This window comes from Maniola hyperantus, chromosome 15, assembly GCF_902806685.2.
Source record: "Maniola hyperantus chromosome 15, iAphHyp1.2, whole genome shotgun sequence".
NCBI classification, from domain to species: domain Eukaryota; kingdom Metazoa; phylum Arthropoda; class Insecta; order Lepidoptera; family Nymphalidae; genus Maniola; species Maniola hyperantus.
The window spans coordinates 13,526,993-13,549,756 of NC_048550.1; the positions used below are offsets into that span (position 1 = coordinate 13,526,993).

The 22,764-nt window shown below is 38.7% G+C and overlaps 2 protein-coding genes across 3 annotated transcripts in view; one reads left to right on the forward strand and one right to left on the reverse strand.

Annotated features, from left to right (window-relative positions):
- Positions 1–473: 473 nt before the first annotated feature.
- On the reverse strand, positions 474–8,466 carry Ddx56 (putative ATP-dependent RNA helicase DDX56). 2 transcript variants are annotated; one of them, XM_034976401.2, is made up of 11 exons: positions 8,223–8,466; positions 7,733–7,957; positions 6,907–7,169; positions 5,681–5,941; positions 4,815–5,010; positions 4,142–4,291; positions 3,596–3,693; positions 3,066–3,207; positions 2,286–2,513; positions 1,450–1,540; positions 474–578 (listed from the first exon to the last, which is right to left on the reverse strand). In XM_034976401.2, exons 1-10 carry the CDS (start codon positions 8,280–8,282, stop codon positions 1,460–1,462), a joined length of 1,704 nt encoding a protein of 567 aa, XP_034832292.1. In that variant the 5' UTR covers positions 8,283–8,466; the 3' UTR covers positions 474–578; positions 1,450–1,459. The 2 variants fall into 2 exon arrangements, with proteins under 2 accessions (XP_034832292.1, XP_034832291.1); XM_034976400.2 differs by lacking the exon at positions 474–578 and having other exon boundaries at positions 602–1,540.
- Positions 8,467–8,982: 516 nt separating this feature from the next.
- Positions 8,983–22,764, forward strand: part of Ubr3 (Ubr3 ubiquitin ligase) — a 95,565-nt gene continuing 81,783 nt past the window's right edge. Inside the window, exon 1 of the mRNA XM_034976395.2 lies at positions 8,983–9,515. Within this exon, the coding sequence (XP_034832286.1) occupies positions 9,290–9,515 (226 nt within the window). The 5' untranslated portion in view covers positions 8,983–9,289. The remainder of the gene's footprint in view (positions 9,516–22,764) is intronic.

Below are 22,764 nucleotides of genomic sequence, written 5' to 3' on the forward strand. Positions count from 1 at the left end.
TATAGTACGCGACCCATATGACGCTTTGTCGGTTTCAACGACCGAGACAGTGCTCTACAAATTTGCTGTCTCCTTCTAAAGATCGATGTTCATCACTTTTGGCCGCGTACTGTACTAGGTAGTCCAATCTGAAGTTGCAACATGGCGGTTTGTTGATTCCATTATTTTGACATCTGGAGATGCGGATTATAAGTTCACATCCGAGGATGTCTGCGAATTAATGCGAATTTTCCGCATTTGCGGATACGGATGCGAATTGGTCAGTTAGCGAACGAAGATATCAACTAGCAAACATGCGGTAGGCACGCGCCATTCTGGCCCCGCACACTTTCTTTGCAGGTCGCTACTTGTTGCAAATATAATATATCCGCATCCGTAAAAGCTCCTCATTAATTTGATGCGGATGCGGTTGTCTGAATTAATGCGAATGTTCCGCATCCGATGCGGATACGAATATAAAAAATAAACAAAAATAAACATATAATATAATATAAGTGTATTTCTCCATTCGTACTAACCAAGTACTAACCAACACATTAACTAACCAAGTCACACACCCACCCGAGCTGCAACGCGCTCTGTGTAAAGAAAAAACACAACGTAAGACACACTTTATTTACTTTACAACATTTGTATTAAAAAATACATTTTTTATGTATTAAAAATGTAGATTAAAGGAAAGAGATAGATCTCCTACAAGCCAATTTAAACAAAACCAAATCGATTACGTGGCAGTATGATCCATACTAATATTATGCATGGTAAAGTGTTTGTTTGTCTGTGTGTCTGCTAGCTATCGTGAATAGCTAGCAAACACACACAGACAAACAGCTCATCGATTTCACCGATTTTGAAGTTTGGTACAAAGAGAGATCTTGGGGAAAGACATAGGCTGTACTTTTTGACCCGAAAATCAACAGTTCCCACGGGAAGTTTAAATAACCTAAATCCACACCAATGAGCTTGTGGGCATTATCCATTTGATACAAATATAGTTTGCATCCCGGACAGCGATAGAGGCTACTTTTTATCCCGGAAAATCAAAGAGTTCCTAAAGAGTTAATAATGACACTATTAACTTTGGAATTTTGTTGGACAGAAGACGCAGTGTTGGAAGACCTCCACTAGGTGGACGGACGACATCAGACGAGTCGCAGGGAGCCGCTGGATTCAGGCGGCGCAAGACCGTACAAGAGACCTATGTCCAGCAGTGGACGTCTATCGGTTGATGAAGATGAATATGTCGTTAAACTACGAAATAAGCTTAAAATCATAAGGTATTGTGTTGTCTATAATTAAAACACTTGTTCCATCTATCTCTTTCTTTTAACCACTGATAAAAAAACAGCATTCAATATAAAAAGTCAACATTTTTAATTATGTTTATGTAATTTCAAGTATATCTGAACATTTCATGAACGTTCAAGTAATGTCCTTCGCGATACTAACAAAGTGCGGGCTAAGTGTCCCCCGCCGAAGGTGCCGGTGTTGTTTTCATGCTCTTGACTTTGAAACTCTTGAGGGGATCGCTTTGCCGTGCCTGCGAACAAATTACCAATATTAATACGGGAAATTAAAAAAAATTCCTTGGTTTTTAGGGTTCCGTACCCGAAGGGTGCCAACGGGACCAATAGAGTCTCTGCTATCCGTATTAAAAAATCTGAACCGTAATAGGTAGAGTTGAAAAGCACAACAGACGGAAACGTTTAAGTGCGGAAACCAGCCCAGAGTGAAGAAGAAGGTAGAGTTGAAATTTTCACAGAATGTGTAAGTATTTCTATTGCCGCTATAACAGCAAATAGGTACCTAATAAAATTTTTAAAACGGTCGTAATGAAAATTAAAAAAAAACCCTAAACATTTGCAAGAAAGAATCAGATGAAAACTCTAGCGTGATCTAACTCCGTGCAACGCCATCTAGTGATTAACATTGAAATTATTATGAATAACAAAATTTCAAGTTCTATACTTAATACTTATGCCTCTTAGCACTGCCAAAGTTGGTTTTGTGAGCTTGCTTCTTCTTCTTAGGCTGCGCGGGCATCTCCACATCATCAGCATCGCTTTGCTTACTGCGTAACGCAGCAGGCAATAGATACTCCGGCACGTGAGCTAGCTTCCTCTTACCAACAATTTGACCCATCAGTTTCTAGTATCCTTATATATTTACCTATTACGTTTTGTGTGACGAAAACTATAGCGCGGTCAGAATCGGTGCAGCGCCATCTAGTTTTAAAAGTGAAAGTTACTAGATACAAACAAGACTTTATAAAAAGTACGGGTTACCTGATACTTATGCCTCTTCGCACTGCCAAAGTTGGTTTTGTGAGCTTGCTTCCTCTTCTTAGGCTGCGCGGGCATCTCTACATCATCAGCATCACATTGCTCACTGCGTAACGCAGCAGGCAATAAATACTCCGGCACGTGAGCTAGCTGCGGTTGGACGCGGACAGTGTGAAGCGCCTTATCTCTCTTCAAAGCCGCTAAATCTGTTGGGTTTTCCTCGAAGTAACCCTGAAAAGAGTGGAATTTCAGTATGGGGTTTTTTGAGGTTGGTTTTTATGGTGGTGTTGTATTGTGTCAGGGAGAAGATTAGTCGTTCATCAAAGTTTTATGTACGTGTTTTTATCATCATTTGAAAAAACTTGTAGTAAAGTATTAATTATAAAGATTTCATGACATAATACCAAGAGTGCCAAGTGCTTGTCTAAGGCGATATAATCTATAGGGCGAACTCTAGTTCAGACATTGTTAAAACAAATGAGCGTTATATAGCTGATATAAATCTGTCTCGTTTTAACTGATACTTAAGTCTGGGCAAAGTCAAAGTACGCTCTACAGATCTCAGCCTAAAGAGAATTAGATACTAAGGAGTTTATGCGGACGACCGCATAGATTTGGGGTTTTAAAAATTTGTTCAAACTCTTTGATTTTCCGGGATAAAAGGTAGCCTATGTCACTCTTCAGATCTGTTACCATATCAATCACGTCGATCCGTTGCTCCGTTGTGGAACCATTCCACCTTCTCCAAAGCGATACGAACAAAGCTACGAACGGTAATCGTACCTGCAACTTCCTACAGTTGAGCAGTTCCTGCTTGATCTCCTTCAGCCGCGCCTCCCGCACCGCCACGCGCGTCACCGCGCGCCACGCGTCCCGCGATCTGTAGCGGAACCCTTCCACCTCCTCCAACGCAAACTCGTACTTCCTGGTACAAGGAAACCCCTTTAGACGATTTCGAAGTAAAGTAAGGAACCCTAAGGCCCAGTCTCCACTTTAACGAAGCGAAGAGGAGATGCGTGCAATCAACCAATCGGATTTTTAAAAGATGACGTGATAATTTTTCGTGTCATTCTATTGTGAACCTGACTGGTCGACTGAACACGTCATCTCGTTTCCTCTCCGCTTATGTGGAGACCGGGCCTAATCGTTTCGTCTGTGTGTCACAATCAATGTAAAACACAATTTACAGGTTGCTTTATAAAAATGAATAAGTACATAGTTCATTAGAAAGATTTTATAAACGTTACTAAATTCCTTAACCTTAGACAGTTTTTTTTTCTTTCTAAGTCTTATTAATAAATTAGTGGACTTACTGTAGGACTTTTTGCCCCTTGAATCCTTTTGATAGATGCTCTTCCACAGCCTCCATTAAAGGCTTCTCTCGTATAGACACGAACGATAACACAGATCCCTTAAACAATCAGTACTATTATAAGAATCAATATTTTTTTCATAAATATGAGTACCTCAGGTTGAAATGTCAATCAGGGTATGGGGCGAGGGGATGCCCCGCACACCCACACGTCACTCGCGCTCTCCCGCAACGGGTTAGCGCGGGGGCTGTGCGGGTGTGCAGGGCGTACCTCCCCAATCACGTCATTGTTGCGGCTTGAATGAAAGAGAAACCAACAAACAGACTGTAGTATTTCAATATCACTAGTATTTATTATGAGTAAAAGTTTGTAAGTTTGGTTTACACCAAAAGAAAGGCCATTCTCTTAACATGCTTGGACTATTAAAATCGAATAAAACGTAACTGGATGAAACATTTTATGTCGTTTTATTCGCCTACTTTTGACATGACAGTTGACCCATTGAGTTAAAATGGCGCACGAGGAGTAATTTCTTACGGACTATACCTGATTGTTGCCTCTGGCGGTTCGTCCCGCTCTATGCACGTAGGAAGTGACGTCAAGAGGAAAGTCAAAGTTGATGACATTGGAAACATGCTGGAAGTCTATGCCTCTAGACACGCCAGACTCTTTGTCTTTCTTGCGTTTTGACTTTTGCTGCAAGAAAATTACACTTCAAGAATACTGCACTAGCTAACCCAAAGCCACCCGGCTTCGCTCGAATCGGGTGGAATTTTGAAAACTGGTGAGCGAGTGGAATTTTCAAAAATCGTGAAACATGAATCTCTTCTTTTTAATCCAGTGGCAACACAAATTTTCATTAAAACAACTTGAAAAATTACACACTTCTTGTGTAAAATTGAATAAACTATTTTAACTTAGTTTTTTTAATTTCTATTTTAGTGACATGGTAGAAAATAAAAACCGATACCGGTTTCGTACCCTACTAAAAGATATATTATAACACTATGTACTAATTACTTTTTTTTAATTTGCATGGTGGCCATTGTGAAATTATCATCTTAGTTTTTTATTCTTTGTTGCTATAGTGGTACATAATTGAAACACATATCGAAAATTTAAATTCTATCTATTACGGTTCGTGAGAAACAGCCCGCTGACAGACAGACAGACAGTGGAGTTTTTTGGGTACGGAACCCTAGAAATTGATGATGCTTACTCTTTTCTTATTCCCTATCTCTTCACCAGCCAACATTCCCCCGTCTGGTTTCTCCAACGCCTTTTCGTCTGAAGCCACTATGATCTGGTAGCGCCCTCTGTTGAACTGGTCCACAGATAAACACCTGACAGCCGCTGGTAACTCTGAGTTTAGCACACACGAACCTATTTTGAACTGTTCTAGGTAGAGTTTTAATCTAAAATAAAACATCACTTGTCACTACTCATTTTATAAATGCGAAAGTGTGTTTGTTTGATGGTTTGTCCTTCAATCATGTCTCAACAAAGAAACGGCTCGCCTTAGTTGGGTATTTGACTACATCAAAAACAAATTATTTCTCAGTGATTATTATGTAGATTATAAAGGGGCTTCCAAAATACGTAAAATCCACGTCCTTTGTTAGCTTGAAGTGCGATAACCATTTTAAATTATCGATTAAACTAAAAAAGTACATCATTATGATGTGACGTCACATTCCAGTATTTAATAGAATATCGCATACTAAGTGCTCGTTTTGACGTTCGATAAAAAGTTACTGATTTGACTAGTTGCCAAAGTCAAAGTCGAATGATTTTTTCAAAATAGGTAATATATATTCAGATGTTGGATTTGTAAGATATAGTGGTGATAATTATTACTCAAACTTAAAACTAAAGCTACGAGGGTTCCAAACGCGCCCAGGTCTGAGATATTGTAAAAATAAAATACCGTATTTCTTGCATGGGTATATTAAAGAATGGGTATATTGAAGAGTGACATAGGCGACTGTTTATGGCGAAAAATCACAGAGTTCCATGGGATTTTTAAAAACCTAAATTCAAGTGGACAAAGTCACGGGCATCAGCTAGTTATGAAATAATACTTACTTGTAACACCTATCAACCGTCCTCACAAAAATAATGCTTTTCCCTCTAATTAGGTTCAGCTTAAGCAGTGCATACAAAATGGCCGCCTTATCATCTTCCTCAGCAAACAGGTGGTAATGCTGCAACTGTGACGTGGGAGCCAATTCCGGCTCCTCCAGTTTGAGGGTCACAGGGTTTCTGAGGACTATCTTTTTTAGGCTTATGACGTCGTCTGATAGAGTTGCTGAGGCTAGCACTGCTTGGTGTATTTTCGGTAGATAGCTGTAATTTTTTTTTTATAAAAGGCCTATTTTCAATCACCAAATAAATAACTGACAATTTTTAACATCTTGGCAGATTTGCAATACAAAAATTGCGATTGAAATATCTGCCTTTAATTTAGAATTAAAAAAATAGTAAGCACTTGTAAGGAATATTAAACTCTTTGTAAAAGCTTAATTAACTTAGCTACTTTTCATTCTTCTTTTTAAAATAAGGATGTAAGTCTCCTATCTGATAGCTCTTTCGAATTTTTGTACCTGCAGTCAAAAAAAAGAAATCCAGTTGTAATCAGTTCAGCTAGTTTGAAGATACACAGGCGAGGGAGGACTAATATGCGAAAATTATGAAAATGGGAGTTTGATTCAGTTTTGATTATGTAAAAATTATAGTGATATAAGATTTTAATTATATTACTGGTACCCCAGAGATGGGAAGAGAGCGAGAGGACGGCCACAGAGGAGATGGGAGGACGACCTGCCAAAGGGTTGGCGCGGATTGGCGTTAGATAGGAAAAAATGGAGAAGTCTAGAGGAGGCCTATGTCCAAAGAGGACAACCTGATCTGTAAATTGCTGATTTTTTGAATTAATTATATAGGATAGGATAATTAAATAATAGGAAATAAGAAATTAGTCATACGGTTAGTTAGTAATATAAGATGTATAATTATTGTATCAGAGAATAAAGGCTATTTTATTTATTTATTTATTTAAGATTTTAATTAAGAATATATTAAGATAAGGTAAGTAGTTATTCTTTGAAAAAAAATGTAGTTTTACTATGAGATATGTACATAACACTTATTCATGTATTTTTCAATTCAATTACCCAATTATTGGCTTTTAAGTGTGCCAACTGGGCACAGATTTCTGTTAACTAAATGTTATGCTAAACAGTACATTTACATTATTTCTTGTATTGTACCTTCCTACATCGAAGAATAAATGTAAATACACAAATTTATACCTGAGAAGTTCTTTAATTTCATCTTCATATCCAAAAGAAAACACTAAATCTGCTTCATCGATGACCAATAATGCCAGATCATCCTTCAACCTCATGTTTTTGGCCTTCAAGTGTGCCAACGCCCTGGACGGAGTTGCCACTACTATGTCTGGTTTGTCGGCCAGCAAGGACTTCTGTATGTGCATGTCTCCGTTTGAAGATATGTCTATACAACGCACCTCTCTGGCACATTTCAGAGTTAGGTCACTTATTACTGATGTAATCTATAATATTTTTTAGGTATTACATCACAAATTTTAAATAATGTTAAGAATTAAGATTTAAACTGGGAATGAGTACAAAGTTTATGCTATGATTTTCCTAAGGTGACTTACAAAACAGAAAAATAGATTGCAGACATTTTTTGTGTCTCTGAATAGTCAGTATTTTTAGATACATTTTTATTTTTTATCCCTGTGAAGTTGAGGCTACTGTACTGTAGTTATGCATAAGACTTTTTTTTTAATTTATAGACTAGGGCTTGGCTGCCATCAGCCCTGCTGCCAAGTGATGATGCAGCCTAAGATGGAGCGTGCTTACATAGAAGATGCCTATTCACTCTTCAACTAGACTTGAAGGTATCCATATCATCATTGGAGGGGAAAACTGATGCTAGAAGGGTGTTCCAAATCTTAGCGGTTTGGATTAGAAATGAGGAGGCAAATCGCTCCGTCATATCCATGGCATTTTGACTCTGTACGTGTGTAGACCTTGGTGATGTGATGGCTTGCAGTATGATAGTAGAAGGGTGAAGGAGCTTATAGGCAATATTAAGTTAAAAACGTACCTGTCCACATAACTCTTTACTTGGAGACAGTATAAGAGCCTTAATACACTGATGTGTACTTGTGTTCTTAAGATTCAATATTTTCTGTATAACTGGAATGGTGAAGGCTGCAGTCTTGCCTGAGCCTGTTCTGGCACGCATGAGCACATCTTTACCCTCAAGTAATAGAGGGATTGCTGTCTCTTGAATAAGGGTTGGATGTGGCCATCCTAACTGGGATATAGCCTAGAAAATTGAAGAATTGAGAATTTCTTTCATGGAATATTTTTTAATATGGCGATTGGTGATACATGTTGAGTGGCCAAAATATTGAGCCCCAATTTAATGACGGTGCTAATGTAAAGCACTATGTGGTTATTCTAAGGTAAAGCATGGTTGTTTTAATGACTTAATTCACCAATAAACCAAATGTATCATAGTCATATCTATGACTGTAATATACAATAAATTTCATAAGAGATTAAGTTTAGATCAATAACTTCGACATTACCTTTAGAATTCTATCATCCAACTCCATTTCATGGAACATAACCTTTTTCTCGTCTGTCATTTTTCCTTATTGTTAATTTTCCTATACAAAATGGTGTTTATAATACAACTTTTAAGAGTTTCCAGAGATTTTGCTTAGAAGTAATTAAGATTTTAAGATTTTCACTGATAAAAGCATATAAAATTGAATAATAAACACACTCATAACCTCAATGCTGTACCTACTGTAAACTATCTCTATGGTGTAAACTGTAAACCATAAACTATCATAAAGTTGCCATAAGCCATGACCATAGAGTTATAGATGGTCATAGATAAAGTAGAAAAAATAAGTCAACTATAGTCTACGGTAATCTGATTCAAGCAAAGAAGTTGGAAGTACTACTACGCTCAAGTCAGAGTAAAAGTTGGATGAAAGTTGGATCTGATAAGATATATTTTCACTGTTTCTTAATTTCAAAACAGTCCGACCAGCTATAGTCCTTGCAGATTTGGAAAAACGGGACCTTTCTCTTCCATTGAAATGGTGTCTGAAACGATTCACTCTGAAATCTAAACTGAATTTGCAAATTTGCATTAAAATACCTACATATCGTCATTTTTCTGAGTGGAGAAAACACCCCTCTTTTTGGGACTCGGGAGTCGGGACCATAGAGTTATGATCATAAACCACATCACGTTCGGGAGTCGGGACACTAAAAATTAAGGTCTGTTTGTTTGTATGGTGTTTGTTTTTACTTTTTCACATATGGCAACCCAAACGAATGGCTGAGTTGTGTCTGCATTGCTCTATTTTTATTTTTATCTACAAATTAAATAATTTAAACGTAATTTGTTCAAAAATCCCAAAGTAATATTTCACGCGTTGAATTTAGCACTTCCTGGATCGTTCCACGATGGTACGTTAAACACGCAACCACGATGTCCGACCGCGGATGCGTTACGGACCGCAGTTCATTGCCTTATGTAAAACTGGTAATGGTGTTTCTTCCGTGAGTGACCGAAATATACAGTGACTTATGTGTATAGTTTATTGGTTGGTGTGAATAGTGATATAAGTCTGAAAAAATGTCTAATACAACGGCTCAAGTGCCTCAAGTGTTGATGAAGAAGGGCAAAAGGGGTGCTGCGGCATATATCCATGCGGATTGCGTGAGCGGGTATCCGCAGTACCTAGGCCCCCTTCTGGACGTCCTGCTGAACCCTGGGAAGGCTATCGACGAGTGGGAGACCATAGACTGGTGTCGCTGGCTCCTCGCCGGCGGGCGCACACCTGACGAGTTCGCCGCAATTGGTATGTAAACCGTTGCTCATAATAACTGTACTATCCATTGTATGTCATAGTCCTTTCTAGGTTATCTGTTGTTGATTATGATGGGGCAATTTCGCTTCTCAAACGTCTAGGTAGCTACATTCATTGTTCAGCATTACTGCACAAATTCTTACACATTACTTTTGTACTTTTTATGTACTGACTCATACCATTTTCACAAAGAGCATTATTATTATTTACAAACTTCATAAACTTTGCCAAAAGCTTGGAATCACATTATGTTACCTAGAAGTAACATTTATAACTAAAATTTACAGTCACTATCAGTATACCTAGGTATTAAAAGATATTTTGTTGACATTATCCAGTCCTATAAGAATGTTTTTAGGACACTTTGTACTTTACTGTAATCATGCCTGATGGAAAGCAATGATGAAATCTAGATTAGACTTGGTTTGCCTAGAACATGCCTTCATGCTGCTATGATAGTACCCAGTAGAAGAATAAACATAAATCCTGTATTCAAACAACGACTTGACTCACTACTTGTAGGCTATGATCCATTTAACTTGATGCTAGCTTCCAACAAAAGGTGAATGGCATTGTATCAGTCCTTTTTCTTTCTTCTCAACAAATTCAAAGTTTTCATAAAACATAAACTGATGGAAAAATCCTATTACAATGCACCCAAAGGATTATTCAAATGACTAGCTTATGCCCACAACATTGTCCATGTGAACTACTCGAATTTCAAACCTCCTTTACCTACTCCCTTTGAGGTTGAATCATCAAGAACCCTGCACACCAAATTTCAGCCCGATAGTTTGTTGTTTGAGCTGTGCGTTGATAGATCAGCCAGTGATATATATTTAGATAAGAAAGCTTGGGAATGAGTTTCCTTAACAGCTATTATTACAGGTCTGATAAGTTTTCACCATTTGTTTCCCTATATGGCCACATTATCTCATTATGTGGCTAATTCTGTTGTACACACAATCTCTAAACTTAAAATGACAGGACTAAATCTGGTTAGTGCTATTCTTTTCCACATGCAGTAATGGGGCAGGTTCTCTTGTACACAATCTCAACTGAACTAAATTAACAGGTCTAAATCTAGTGCTATCCTTTTCCGCAAGCAACATTATGAAAGAGATTGCAATAGACTTAGACATGCCATTTTAGTTTATTTTAGAGATTGTGTACACTGTAGAATTAGCCACATTGTTAGACTGAACTAGAGAGAAAGAAAGAACTCTTAAGTTTGATCCTGAATCAATGATATGTCAAACATTAGGGTAGGTGATGTAAAATTAAAGAAAAATAGGCGATTCATACTCTACCTAGCATCAAATGTAGGAATATTCTCTAACTGTTCTAACTGTTCTCTAACATGAACTGTGGTATCATTTAAAGGATAGCACTAGAACTTTTTGTCTGGCAAAGCCGTGCCGCCAAGGGATTTAGCGTTCCGGTACAATGCTGTGAGAAACCAAAGCGGTATGGGTTTAATAAAACTGCCAAAGCCCTTCCAGGCTAGCCCGCTTCTATCTTAGGCTGCATCATCACTACCACCAGGTGAGATTACAATCAAGAGCTAACTTGTATCGAAAAAAAAAGAGTGGATTAGGTCCCGTCTAGTTGGGGAACACCCATGTAGACATGTGCCAAAGTACTAATAAAATATAATTAATATTAATGACTGTAGTAATAGTAACTGTTATAAAATAAGTAAGTAATCACTACCCATATCACTACTCATATTATAAATTTATGCGAAAGTGTGTTTGTTTGTTGGTTTGTCCTTCAATCACGTCGCAACAGAGCAACAGATCGACATGATTTTTTGCATGGGTATAGTTTAAGACCTGGAGAGTTTATCCCAGAAAATCAAAGAGTTCCCACGGAATTTTTAAGAACCTAAATCCACGCGTACGAAGTCGCGAGCATCAGCTAGTGTACTGTATAATATTATGTAAGAACTTTGATTCACCATTTGTGAACAACAAGTGCACCCCTATACGTCCATTTTTGTTATGGTAATGTCACAACAGATGTGAGGCACAACCTTGCCTACAGTGAGTCATGTGCTGCCTTACTGAGTGAGGTAAGAATGCATTGCGATTGTGTTATTATTGTGAAGATAAGGCAATTTATTGAGAGCAGTGTGTTTTATGTTAATGCTTTTATCTGAGAGACGTGTGTTTACAGACATGTCTGAGTTATTTGAAGGTATCATTGTCATCATCTAAATATATAAAAAGAAAAGGTGACTGACTGACTGACTGACTGATCTATTAACGTACAGCTCAAACTACTGGACCGATCGGGCTGATATTTGGCATGCAGATAGCTATTATGTCGTAGGCATGCGCTAAGAAAGGATTTTTGAAAATTCAACGCCTAAGGGGGTGAAATAGGGGTTTGAAATTTGTGTAGTCCACGCGGACGAAGTCGCGAGCATAAGCTAGTCATGGATAAGCTGGTTAGGGCGTCCATACGCAACGTGAGTACGAAAAAAAAATAAGATCAGAACACTCAGCACTGCGCCAGGGAGGTCGTCAAGCTATTGTTTAGGTGTTCAATGAGCTCGTAAATCCCGGTAGCGGCGCCGCAATGATCATTACTGATGTTGGTTGTCTTGACCTCGTTGCTGAACGTTGAGCGAGGTCAACGGAATCCTTAGTTATTAATAATTAAAAATCGGAAAAGTGCGGATCGGTCAAGTGCGGACAGGTATTGTTCCACGCGCTCGTGTACTGTGTACGCATGTAGCACTCACACTAATGCAGATGGCGAACGCGGGGTGCGGGCTGGTGTACTCCGCTCCCTTGCGTCGCGCGCCCCACTGCACCTAAAAAATACTATTGCGACGTGTCTTGCGGTAAAGTTCAAGTACGACTATTTAATTGGCACCTATACTTAGTGTACGAAAAAAAAAATCAGAGCACTCACCACTGCGCCAGGGAGGTCGTCAAGCTATTGTTTACATGTTGAACGAGCTCGTAAAGCCCGGTAGCGGCGCCGCAACGATCATTACTGATGTTGGTTGTCTTGACCTGGTTGCTGAACGTTGAGCGAGGTCAACGGAATGCTTAGTTATTGATAAAAAATCGGTCAAGTGCAGATCGAACTTGCATACGAAGGGTTCCGTACCATCGAACAAATAACACTTTTTAGGGTTCCGTAACCAAAGGGTGCCAACGGAACCCTATTACTAATATATATAACTAGCTCATTCCCGCGACTTCGTCCGGGTGGACTACACAAATTTCAAACCCCTATTTTACCCCTTAAGGGTTTTTTACAAAAATCATTTCTTAGTGGATGCCTACGTCATAATAGCTGTCTGCATGCCAAACAGAGATGCCCAATTTCAGCTTGAACCGTCCAGTAGTTTGAGCTGTGTGTTGATAGATAAGTCAGTCACGTTTTCCTTTTACATATTAAGACTAGCCGATGCCCGCGGGCCGCGACTAAAAATCCCTAAATCCCTAAATATTCTAAAAATCCCGTGGGAACTCTTTGATTTTTCGGGATAAACAGTAGCCTATATAATTATATCACTCTCCAGGTCTTTTAAACTATACCTATGCAAAAAGTCACGTTGATCCGTTGCTCCGTTGCGACGTGATTGAAGGACAAACCAATAAACCAACAAACACACTTTCGCAGTAGCGAAACCAATAATTAATCTATGCTTACGCATTTATAATATGGGTAGTGATTTCTAAACGAATGGCATGAAAATTAAAATAAATAAAAAGTTTTACTTCTTGTACGAAGGTACGGAACCTTTCGTGTGCGAGTCTTCCTCGCACTTGGCCGATTTATTTAATGTTTTTAATTTTTCATGACGGCCATTTTGAAAGCCTAATTAAATATTTATTTTGGTCCGCGCGTGCGTATTATAACCGGCTAATAATAGAGTGGGTGTGCGCGCCACTATTGTTTTTGCCACCTGTCTCGTGCCGCCGATGTCATCGTCCTATCCTTACGTTACTTACCAGTTACCACCAGTAACTTGCAGGTGACCCAAATTACTTCTAAGATCTAGGTAGGTTCATCTAGAGTTGAGATCTATAGCCCGCTCTTTGACTTTGCTCACACTCAATTTTACTCGTTATAAAACAGGGTGTAACCAGAACGCTAGCAAAAACTTAGCGTTATTGTTATACTACCTAAACACAATCCAATACCAATAACCATTTGCCTCATTTTGTAGTTTTAGTGATTTAGTATTTTTCAAACCTGTGTGCAAAACTCGGGTCAATGCTCCGCCTACGACACAGCATTGACCCCGAGTGGCCTACTTCCGGAACTTTCGTTGACCTCTTGCGTCAGTCAGATGTTTTATTTGCAATATACCTATCGTGAAGTTTTACAAAATATAGGAATTTTCCCCGCGTTTTTTTTCGCGTTTATTTTGTGGTTTTTTTTTTGCCAGAGTTCTGGTTACACCTGTATGTACGAGTATATATGCGTCTGCCGTACGCTTTTAATAGGAGTGCGTGCATTTTGCGATCGAGAAGTTCTTGATGTGTCTCCGATAAAATAAACCACTTTGATAAATAATTAAATCGATTCAGGAAGTGTAAAATACGAAATGCAGGTGCAACTCTATCTATAGCACATAGCACACTTCGATATCAAAAACACAAATTAACTTGGTCTAAATTATGACATTGGGAACATGTAAAATAAATAAGTTCTTAATTGGTTAATTTTAATATCTAGGTAGGTTGCAACCTTTTTTTGTGACCTACTTTTATTACTTAAGGCTTAAGCAGTTAACAGGTGAAGTTAAATTTAACCCATATTTTATAATAATAAGTAGGTAATTAGTTGATAATTATTATTGAGCCGTTTCAGTAGTCACGAGCGGGCATAGGCGGCGGCATACCAACATACATACATAGTTTTAGGGTTCCATAACTCAGAAGGAAAACGCAACCCTTATAGGACCACATTGTTGTCAGTCTGTCTGTCAAGAAACCTAAAGGGTACTTTCCGTTGACCTAGAATCATGAAATTTGGCAGGTAGGTCTTATAGCTGACATTTGGGGAAAAATCTGAAAACCGTGAATTTAGGGTTAGATCACACAAAAAAAATTAAATTGTGGTCATGAACTAATAATTAGTATTTTCAACTTTCGAAGTGAGTGACTATATCAAGTGGGGTATCATATGAAAGGAAACCTGTACATTCTAAAACAGATTTTTATTTATTTTTATGCATCATAGTTTTTGAATTATCGTGCAAAATGTCGAAAAAATACGACTGTAGTACGGAACCCTCATTGCGCGAGCCTGACTCGCACTTGGCCGGTTTTTTTATATAACCGACAACCGAAGTACCAATTTTCATGCAAATAACTTAAAAGATGACCGACTTTCATACACACTTTCATCCCCTATTTAACCCTCTTTTTCGCCCGCACCGGCCGTGCGGGTGTGCGTGGCGTTCACTCCCCGATTGCCATCTCAATCTGTTGTTTATTATAGTTATATGTTTTTGATGTCTGGTATCGATCGATATCGATCTTCTCTTGACTCTTCACATCACGCTATCGGCTATTGCCACCGTATGTCAAATGCAGCGCAAGTTCTGTCTCGTTTTGGTAACCCGTTCGCGGTCTTCGTCTTCCTCGCCCGTGCCACAGTTTAACGATCATACAGTTCAGTCGTCTTACTAGACCGTACGTAACTCAAGTTCGTCCTCACTCCTTAACATCTAGAGTCAGCTCTTCAAGTGAAAAACATTGCGACATTAAAATCTGTCTAAGTAAAAGTCTGTCGGTAAAATGTGGTATAAGTGCAGTACGCGGCAGAAAGTAATGTACACCAGCCTTTGAATGACATTAATTAAGGCTTTGTAGAGCGTTGTCTCTGTCACTCATGCCCATATGAGTTTTGTTGGTCTCAACGACAAAGACAATGCTCTACAAATCTGCTATCTCCTTCTAAAGGTCGATGTAATTTACTGTACTAACTATTCAAAAAAAAATTGAAATTTCATAAACACTTACAAATAATATTATTATACTTACACTAGCTTATGCTCGCGACTTCGTCCGCGTGGATTACACAAATTTCAAACCCCTATTTCACCCCCATAGGGGTTGAATTTTCAAAAATCCTTTCTTAGCGGATGCCTACATCATAATAGCTATCTTCATGGCAAATTTCAGCCCGATCCGCCCAGTAGTTTGAGCTGTGCGTTGATAGATCAGTCAGTCAGTCACCTTTTCCTTTTATATATTTATAAGATAAGATGTACTCACACGCATCGTTTGACAGATGGAGCTATAAGGGGTTGTTCTGACATCAATGGTTTGGCAGGCACGGCACTCTTAGCGTGTTTGTGCACTCATCCGTATACGGTTCGTACTCATGCGATTCGTATTTTACAGAATCCGTGAATTCATGGAGGAGGCTGATATCTATAGAGCGAACTTTGACTGTGCTCTGACTGTACCACAATTCACGACATTTACAACTTGTAACAAAACGTCGAGGCGTCGACGTCACTGGAAGGCGTCAAATGTTCCTTCATTTGACGCTAGGTAGCCTATGAATAGGCTATTTTTCTTTGATTTTACGTCACTATAACCCAAAATTTGAAATATCGTCGATTCAGGATCAAACTGACATTTCTCTCACTCTAGGTAAACTGTAGGATAGCTAAGCAGCGGCAGTGCATTGACTCGAGCGCTTTTCTTGCCGGGCGGTGTGCACGGGCCGCGCCGTGCGTTCACCCGCTAACAGCTGATCGTAACACGTGCCCGATCCTCCCCGCGCTCCCCTGAGCTAACTAAACAACTTCCAGGAACTAGCGATCTTTTTGCGGCGAAGAGTAATTGAATTGCATCTTGATGATAGATCTCTACAATCTACATTGCATAAAATAAAGTCGCTTCCCGCGTCTGTATGTATGTATGTATGTATGTATGAACGCGTAGATCTTTTAAACTACGCAACGGATTTAAATGCGGTTTTCACCAAGGTTTAGATAGAGTCATTCAAGAGGAAGGTTTATAGCTATAGTTTAATTCTCAAAAAATTAGAGATCCCTAGAGAAATTGAAATAATGTGAATTAGGTCGGCAAAAAAACCTCTCATTTGAGTTTCCGAGGCAATGACACCACATTAGTATCTACGTTGCACCCATGCGAAGCCGGGGCGGGTCGCTAGTTGTTTATAAGGCTGAGATCTATAGAGCGCGCTTTGCCTTTGCTCAGACTTAAGATTGAGTTAAAACGGGATAGATTTATGTGAGAGATATAGATCTGTCTCGTTTTAACTCTATCTTAAGTATAAGCTAAGTCAGAGTGCGCTTTATAGATCTCACCCTAAGTAATTATGTACTCTGCGTTGGAGTGTTTGTTTTTAGGCCCTCACTTGTATAAGGGCCTTATGAGGGCATTTATTTAAGGGGAATTTTTAGCTATTTATTTTGTTACTAGCTGATGCCCGCGACTTCGTTGGCGTGGATTGTTTTTAAAAATCCCGTGAGAACTCTTTGATTTTATAATAATTGAATAATAAATAAATAAATAAATAAATTTTCCGGGATAAAAGTAGCCTTTCTCCTCTCCAGGTCTTAAACTACACCCATGCAAAAAATTCCGTCGATCCGATGCTCCGTTGCGACGTGATTAAAGGACAAACCAAAAAACCAACAAACAAACACACTTTCGCATTTATAATAAGGGTACTGATATTATTGTAAAATATAGAATCTTTGAAAAGAGCAACCGCCCAGTTTCTTCCTGGTCTTCTGGGTGGAAGGGTATTCCGAACCAATAGTAGATTCATTTGACGATTCAAAAGCACTTGTAAAAGTTTATTTAAATTGAAAAACTTTGTATTTCTATGTCCATTGGGTGAATATGTATAGGGACCATAATATTAAATTAGTTCCCTTCTGCGTGTAAGCTGTGATAACTTGCGAGATTGATGGCGAGTCGAGATAGGATTAATTGAAGTGGCGGAGTCATGTTGGCTGAATAAATCATCTTGATTGAGGCCTGAGGACTTCGCTTCGTTACTAGGCGGGAGTTTTAAGGACTTGGACAAGACCTATCAGGCTAGGAGGGTAAAAAACTGTTTTCTCAATTAATAAAAAATGGTTCTGACGTACACACTGAAGGACTGGACGATACGCACTCATCCGATCCGAGTCCGTGAAAATACGTTCTGAAGTAGTCATAGAACCATTTGTATGGTAGCTTATGACATCCATCCATCCATCCATCCATCCATCCATCAGCCTGTTTGCGTCCACTGCTGGACATAGGCCTTTCCAAGAGCGCGCCACCAAACACGGTCCTCCGCCTTCCTCATCCAACCGCTCCCCACCACCTTCTTCAGGTCATCGGTCCAGCTATCACTGAAGGAGGCCGCGGAGCGGGAACGAGAGCTGGACGCCGACGCCCACCCGCTCCGCAGAAGAAGACAGGGGAGGAGAAGGAGACAGTATGCTCACCTTCTCCTGCCCTAGGCATTGGGAGTAAACTTGTGCCGGCCCAACGCCAGGACGTCTCAGTCGCATCCGATATCCGGGATCCTGAGACGTCTTATACTTGACGCGGACGGCACCGCTGAGTTTTTTAATGGGTATGCTGATGGCGGTTAAAAAAACCGCGAGTGAATCCCACATACCCGCCCTTGTGCGGCATGCCTAATAGCATTTAATCACTTAACATCAGGTGACCCGCCTGCTCGCTTGCTCGCTATATCTATTAAAAAAAAAAAAAAAATTTTACCAGCGGAAAAAAAAAAAAAAAAAGTCATCGGTCCAGCGGGCGGGGGGTCGTCCTACACTGCGCTTACCGGTACGCGGTCTCCACTCCAGAACACGTCTGCCCCATCGGCCATCGGTTCTGCGACAGACATGGCCTGCCCATTGCCACTTCAGCGCGCTAATCCTTTGAGCTATGTCGGTCGCTTATGAGTTATGACATAGACGTAGATAATTTTTATATCCCTATTTTCACGGATTCGGATCGGATGAGTGTGTAAATCGCTCTAACCGCTCTAAGCAGTTAACATTAATCAGCTGTCAGTCGCGAAAACTTTTTAATTGTTTACTATCTATAGACTACTAGCTGATGCCCGCGACTTCGTCCGCGTGGAATTAGGATTTTTAAAAATCCCATAGGAACTCTTTGTTTTTCCGGGATAAAAAGTAGCCTATGTCACTCTCCAGGTCTTTATCTATATCCATACAAAAAATCATGTCAATCCGTTGCATCGTTGCGACGTGATTGAAGGACAAACCAAGAAACCAACAAACAAACATACTTTCGCATTTATAATAAGGGTACTGATATACCTCTTTCTTTTTTTCTTCTGTTTTTCTTGTTTTTAAAAGAATATTAGCCATGTTAAGTGACTAATATTCCGCCTTTCCTTTCCATCTAAGCGTCAAGCTTGTGCTAGGAGTAGGTACGACAATAGTGCAACGGGCAGGATTTTAACCATGTTGTAACTGTCGACCTTTCGGTTTTCAGTCCACTCCTTTACCCGTTGAAGCTATTGAGGCTCAACTGTATCTGTTAGAATTGTTTATAGAAAAGAAAGACCTTTCACGTTTGAGACGTCATGACTTTTATCCGTTTTTTTAAAAAAACCAGCTTTCATTAAAATGGGATAGCGAAATGTCAATTGAATATCATCGCGGCGTGACAGCCAGGGCAATAACCATCCACACCGCGCAACCCCAGCGAACCCTTTATGAACCCTAACCCGAAGGTGTAAGGATCAAAATAGCGTAGAACATGTTATTATAAACGGCTATGTGCAAGAACGTTGCGGCCGCGCACGCGACCTGTAATTGCCAATACGGACACCATAAATCATATGACTTCCGGACATTCCGGTTCCTCAGGGTCTTTATATGTAACTAGCTTACACTCGCGACTTCGTCCGCGTGGACTACACAAATTTCAAACCCCTAAACTAAAAATATTTTTTATTCAATTAAACTTTTATAAGTATTTTTGAATCGTCAGATGCATCTACCACTGGTTCAGAATGTCTTGCCCTATTTCACCCCCATAGGGGTTGAATTTTCTAAAATCCTTTCTTAGCGGATGCCTACGTCATAATAGCTATCTGCATGCCAAATTTTAGCCCGATCCGTCCAATAGTTTGAGCTGTGCGTTGATAGATCACTCAGTCAGTCAGTCACCTTTTCCTTTTATATATTTAGACTAGCTTATGTCCGTGACCTCGTCCGTGTGGGATAATTTCAAACCTCCTTAGGGGTTGGATTTCCAAAAATCCTTTCTTAGCAGATGTCTACGTCTCAATAGCTATCTGCATGCCAAATTTCAGTCCTCAGTCTACTTTTGTATGACCCCGACTGAGTTATTCTTTAGCGCTGAAAAATCAAGTTTTGCCTTTAGTGCAGTCGGGTTTCTTTTTTATTTAAGTTCTTAAAAGTATAATACTTTTATAATACTTTATTTTTCAAATAAAAACGTTGCCAAGCAATTTATCGAGAGTTTTACAAACAGATTGATTATTATTAATTTCGGCGGTAAGCAAGAGCACAAGATTTTTAGACAAAAATACAAACGATCCTTTTCGTAGCAGCAGATCATTAAAGAAGAATAAAAAAGAAAAACGTTTATTTTTTTAAAGCTGTGCCACACATTACCAGTTAAATCTACGGGTTAGATTATCCCGGCGCCTCTAAAACTTGAGCAGTAAAGTCAAAACACCTCAAGTAGAAGAAGCAGCTGAATAAACTATGTCATGTGTGGCACAACCCGAAAAAAAAAGGTTCCGACTCAGCATAAATGCATTAAATATTTTATTCTATTGACAGATACTTAATCAGACCATGACAGCAATTATTTAATACTATTTTACTTTGACCTTATTTTTATTTTGAACTAATCTTGCTTTATAAAAAAATTCTAGTCTACATTCTCATAATATAATATATGTATAAGCATGCAAATGAATGATATTTAATATGTAGTAGTAATAATAATTTAATAATTTTAATCCTATTCTTATTGTATTCTAAATTGTAACCTTTTATTGTATCTTTAATATTTATCATTTTATTGTAAGTACCTAAAATTGTATTTGCAATACCCTGACAGGGTCTCATTTACTGCTTATATTTAGCTTTAAGCACCCACCATCAATTAATGTAAATGTACATGAAAGCAAATAAATAAATCTTATCTTATCTTATCTTAAAGTCCAGGGCTAACGAAAGGGATGAACTTGATATTTTTTTATATGAATTTTATCGAATTTAGTAATGACGCAAAGGGGAAAAATCCGGAGAAAAGACGAACAATGCTAACCCTACACGCTTTGTTGGATAACGTCAAGAGTCAAGACACACAAGTAGTTGCACGATGCTGTTAATTGTTTTTGTGATATGATGATAATAATAGTGATTATAACACTGCAAGATTTCCCAACTTAGTAAACCCTCCACATCAGTCTACCTATCAGTTTACTTAATTTTATACATGTTGGGTTTTATATTTTTCAACACACTTGCTCATAAAGTGGCTCTAATTTCACCGCAATTAAGCACATAATGACACCTATAATCAAACTGTGACTTTTTCATTGCTATTATTCACAAGTGAGTTAAATAGAGTTTTTTGTTTATTTTATTGGTTGAGTTGCTTTGTTCTTAAGAAAGTTCAATGACACTTATAATCAAACTGGTACTTTTTCATTGCTACTATTCACAAGTGAGTTATAGAGTTTTTTGTTTATTTTATTGGTTGAGTTGCTTTGTTCTTAAAAAAGTTTCGATACAAAAAGATCTTGTTCAATAGTAGGTACAAATAAATAATTATTAGTATTATTTTCTTCACAAGTGTGTTGAAATACGTCGTATGATAGTCGTGTGTATTGGTGATTACCGTCCTCGGCTATCTTAAGACCCTCACCTAACTCAGCGGTAATCACCAACATTACACACTTGTACCATAATGTACATTAAGGTTTTCAGAGAATTCAACCTCAAGAGTACGCATATACTAGGTTTTGCATGAAAACAAAATCGTAAAATGTTGGCGGGGGGAGAGGGGAGAATGCTTTGTTGTAATTGGTGGACTGTAAAGTCACGTAATCAAGACAATGTGCGGAATGAGGGTACCGAACGGGCGTGGGCTGACTTTTGCGCTAAGCCAACTGCCTAAGCTTGGCGATCGGGGATGTCCGGCTATTAGGCGTCCATAGGTGGTAGTCTGTGCTCTGATACGCTTCTCCATACAAACGTATTGCATCTAACTCTATTATTTCTTGGTGTAGGTTCATAGTGGTTTCTTGACAGACCGGCAGACAGACAGACATACAGACAACAAAGTGATCTATAAAGTCAAAGTCAAATGATTTATTCAAAATAGGTAATAAATTACTCGTATTGATGGTCTGGTATGGTGTTACATTTGTAAGATATAGTGGTGATAATTATTACGCAAACTTAAAACTAAAGCTACGAGGGTTCCAAACGCGCCCAGGTCTGAGAAGAGCCCACAACAAACTCAGCCGGGTATTCTTTTTACTATCACCACTTTACAAAATTATTGAAACTTATTAGAACTATCACAAAGTCGTTAAGCAACTCATTCCCAAGCTTGCTTATCATTTAAATAATCCTTTACATTGTAATAGGATTTTTCAATTAGTTTACGTTTTATGAAAACTTTGAACTTGTTGAGAGACATCTCCAATATGTCTTCTGGAAGCTTATTATAGAAACGTATGGAATTACGAGCAAATGAATTGCTAACTTTACTGAGCCTAGAGGCGGGCATGAGGTTGAGTTTTTCCTTTTGAGGTACGGAACCCTAAAAAATTGTTGCAAATTATAGCAAAGAAAGCTTGTTGTTTCCTTGTATAATTGAATAACTAAGTTTACAATACAATAATAATCATCGAAGATGACCAGGCAGTTTGGTCGTGTATTATATTATGTACATACATAGACACCATGTTTTCGGTAATCATTTGGCTTGTCTTCGAAACCGAGCGGCCAGTCATGACTCAACAAAAATATTAGATCATAAGTGATCGGCTGACTATACAGGCTTAGTTATTTATAAAAAAGCCGACATATTTTTAGCAGTGCTGTGCAATATTTTTTTCATTGAAAACTAAGATAAATGGGTCTGATGCATTGACTTATATATTACTTCATAAGGAAAGGGCCATTGAACAAGCAAAGTGGCACAGACTCATTGGTCCTAAAATGTTTATTTAGCACCAATGCAACCTCAGTGACGTC

Coding starts and splice junctions, on each gene's coding strand:
- Ddx56 (XM_034976401.2), bottom strand. CDS start 8,282: ATGACAGACGAGAAAAAGGTTATGTTCCATGAAATGGAGTTGGATGAT. Junction 7,958..8,222: donor TGGATGATAGAATTCTAAAG/GTAATGTCGAAG, acceptor TCAATTTTCTAG/GCTATATCCCAGTTAGGATG. Junction 7,170..7,732: donor GTAAAGAGTTATGTGGACAG/GTACGTTTTTAA, acceptor AAAATATTATAG/ATTACATCAGTAATAAGTGA.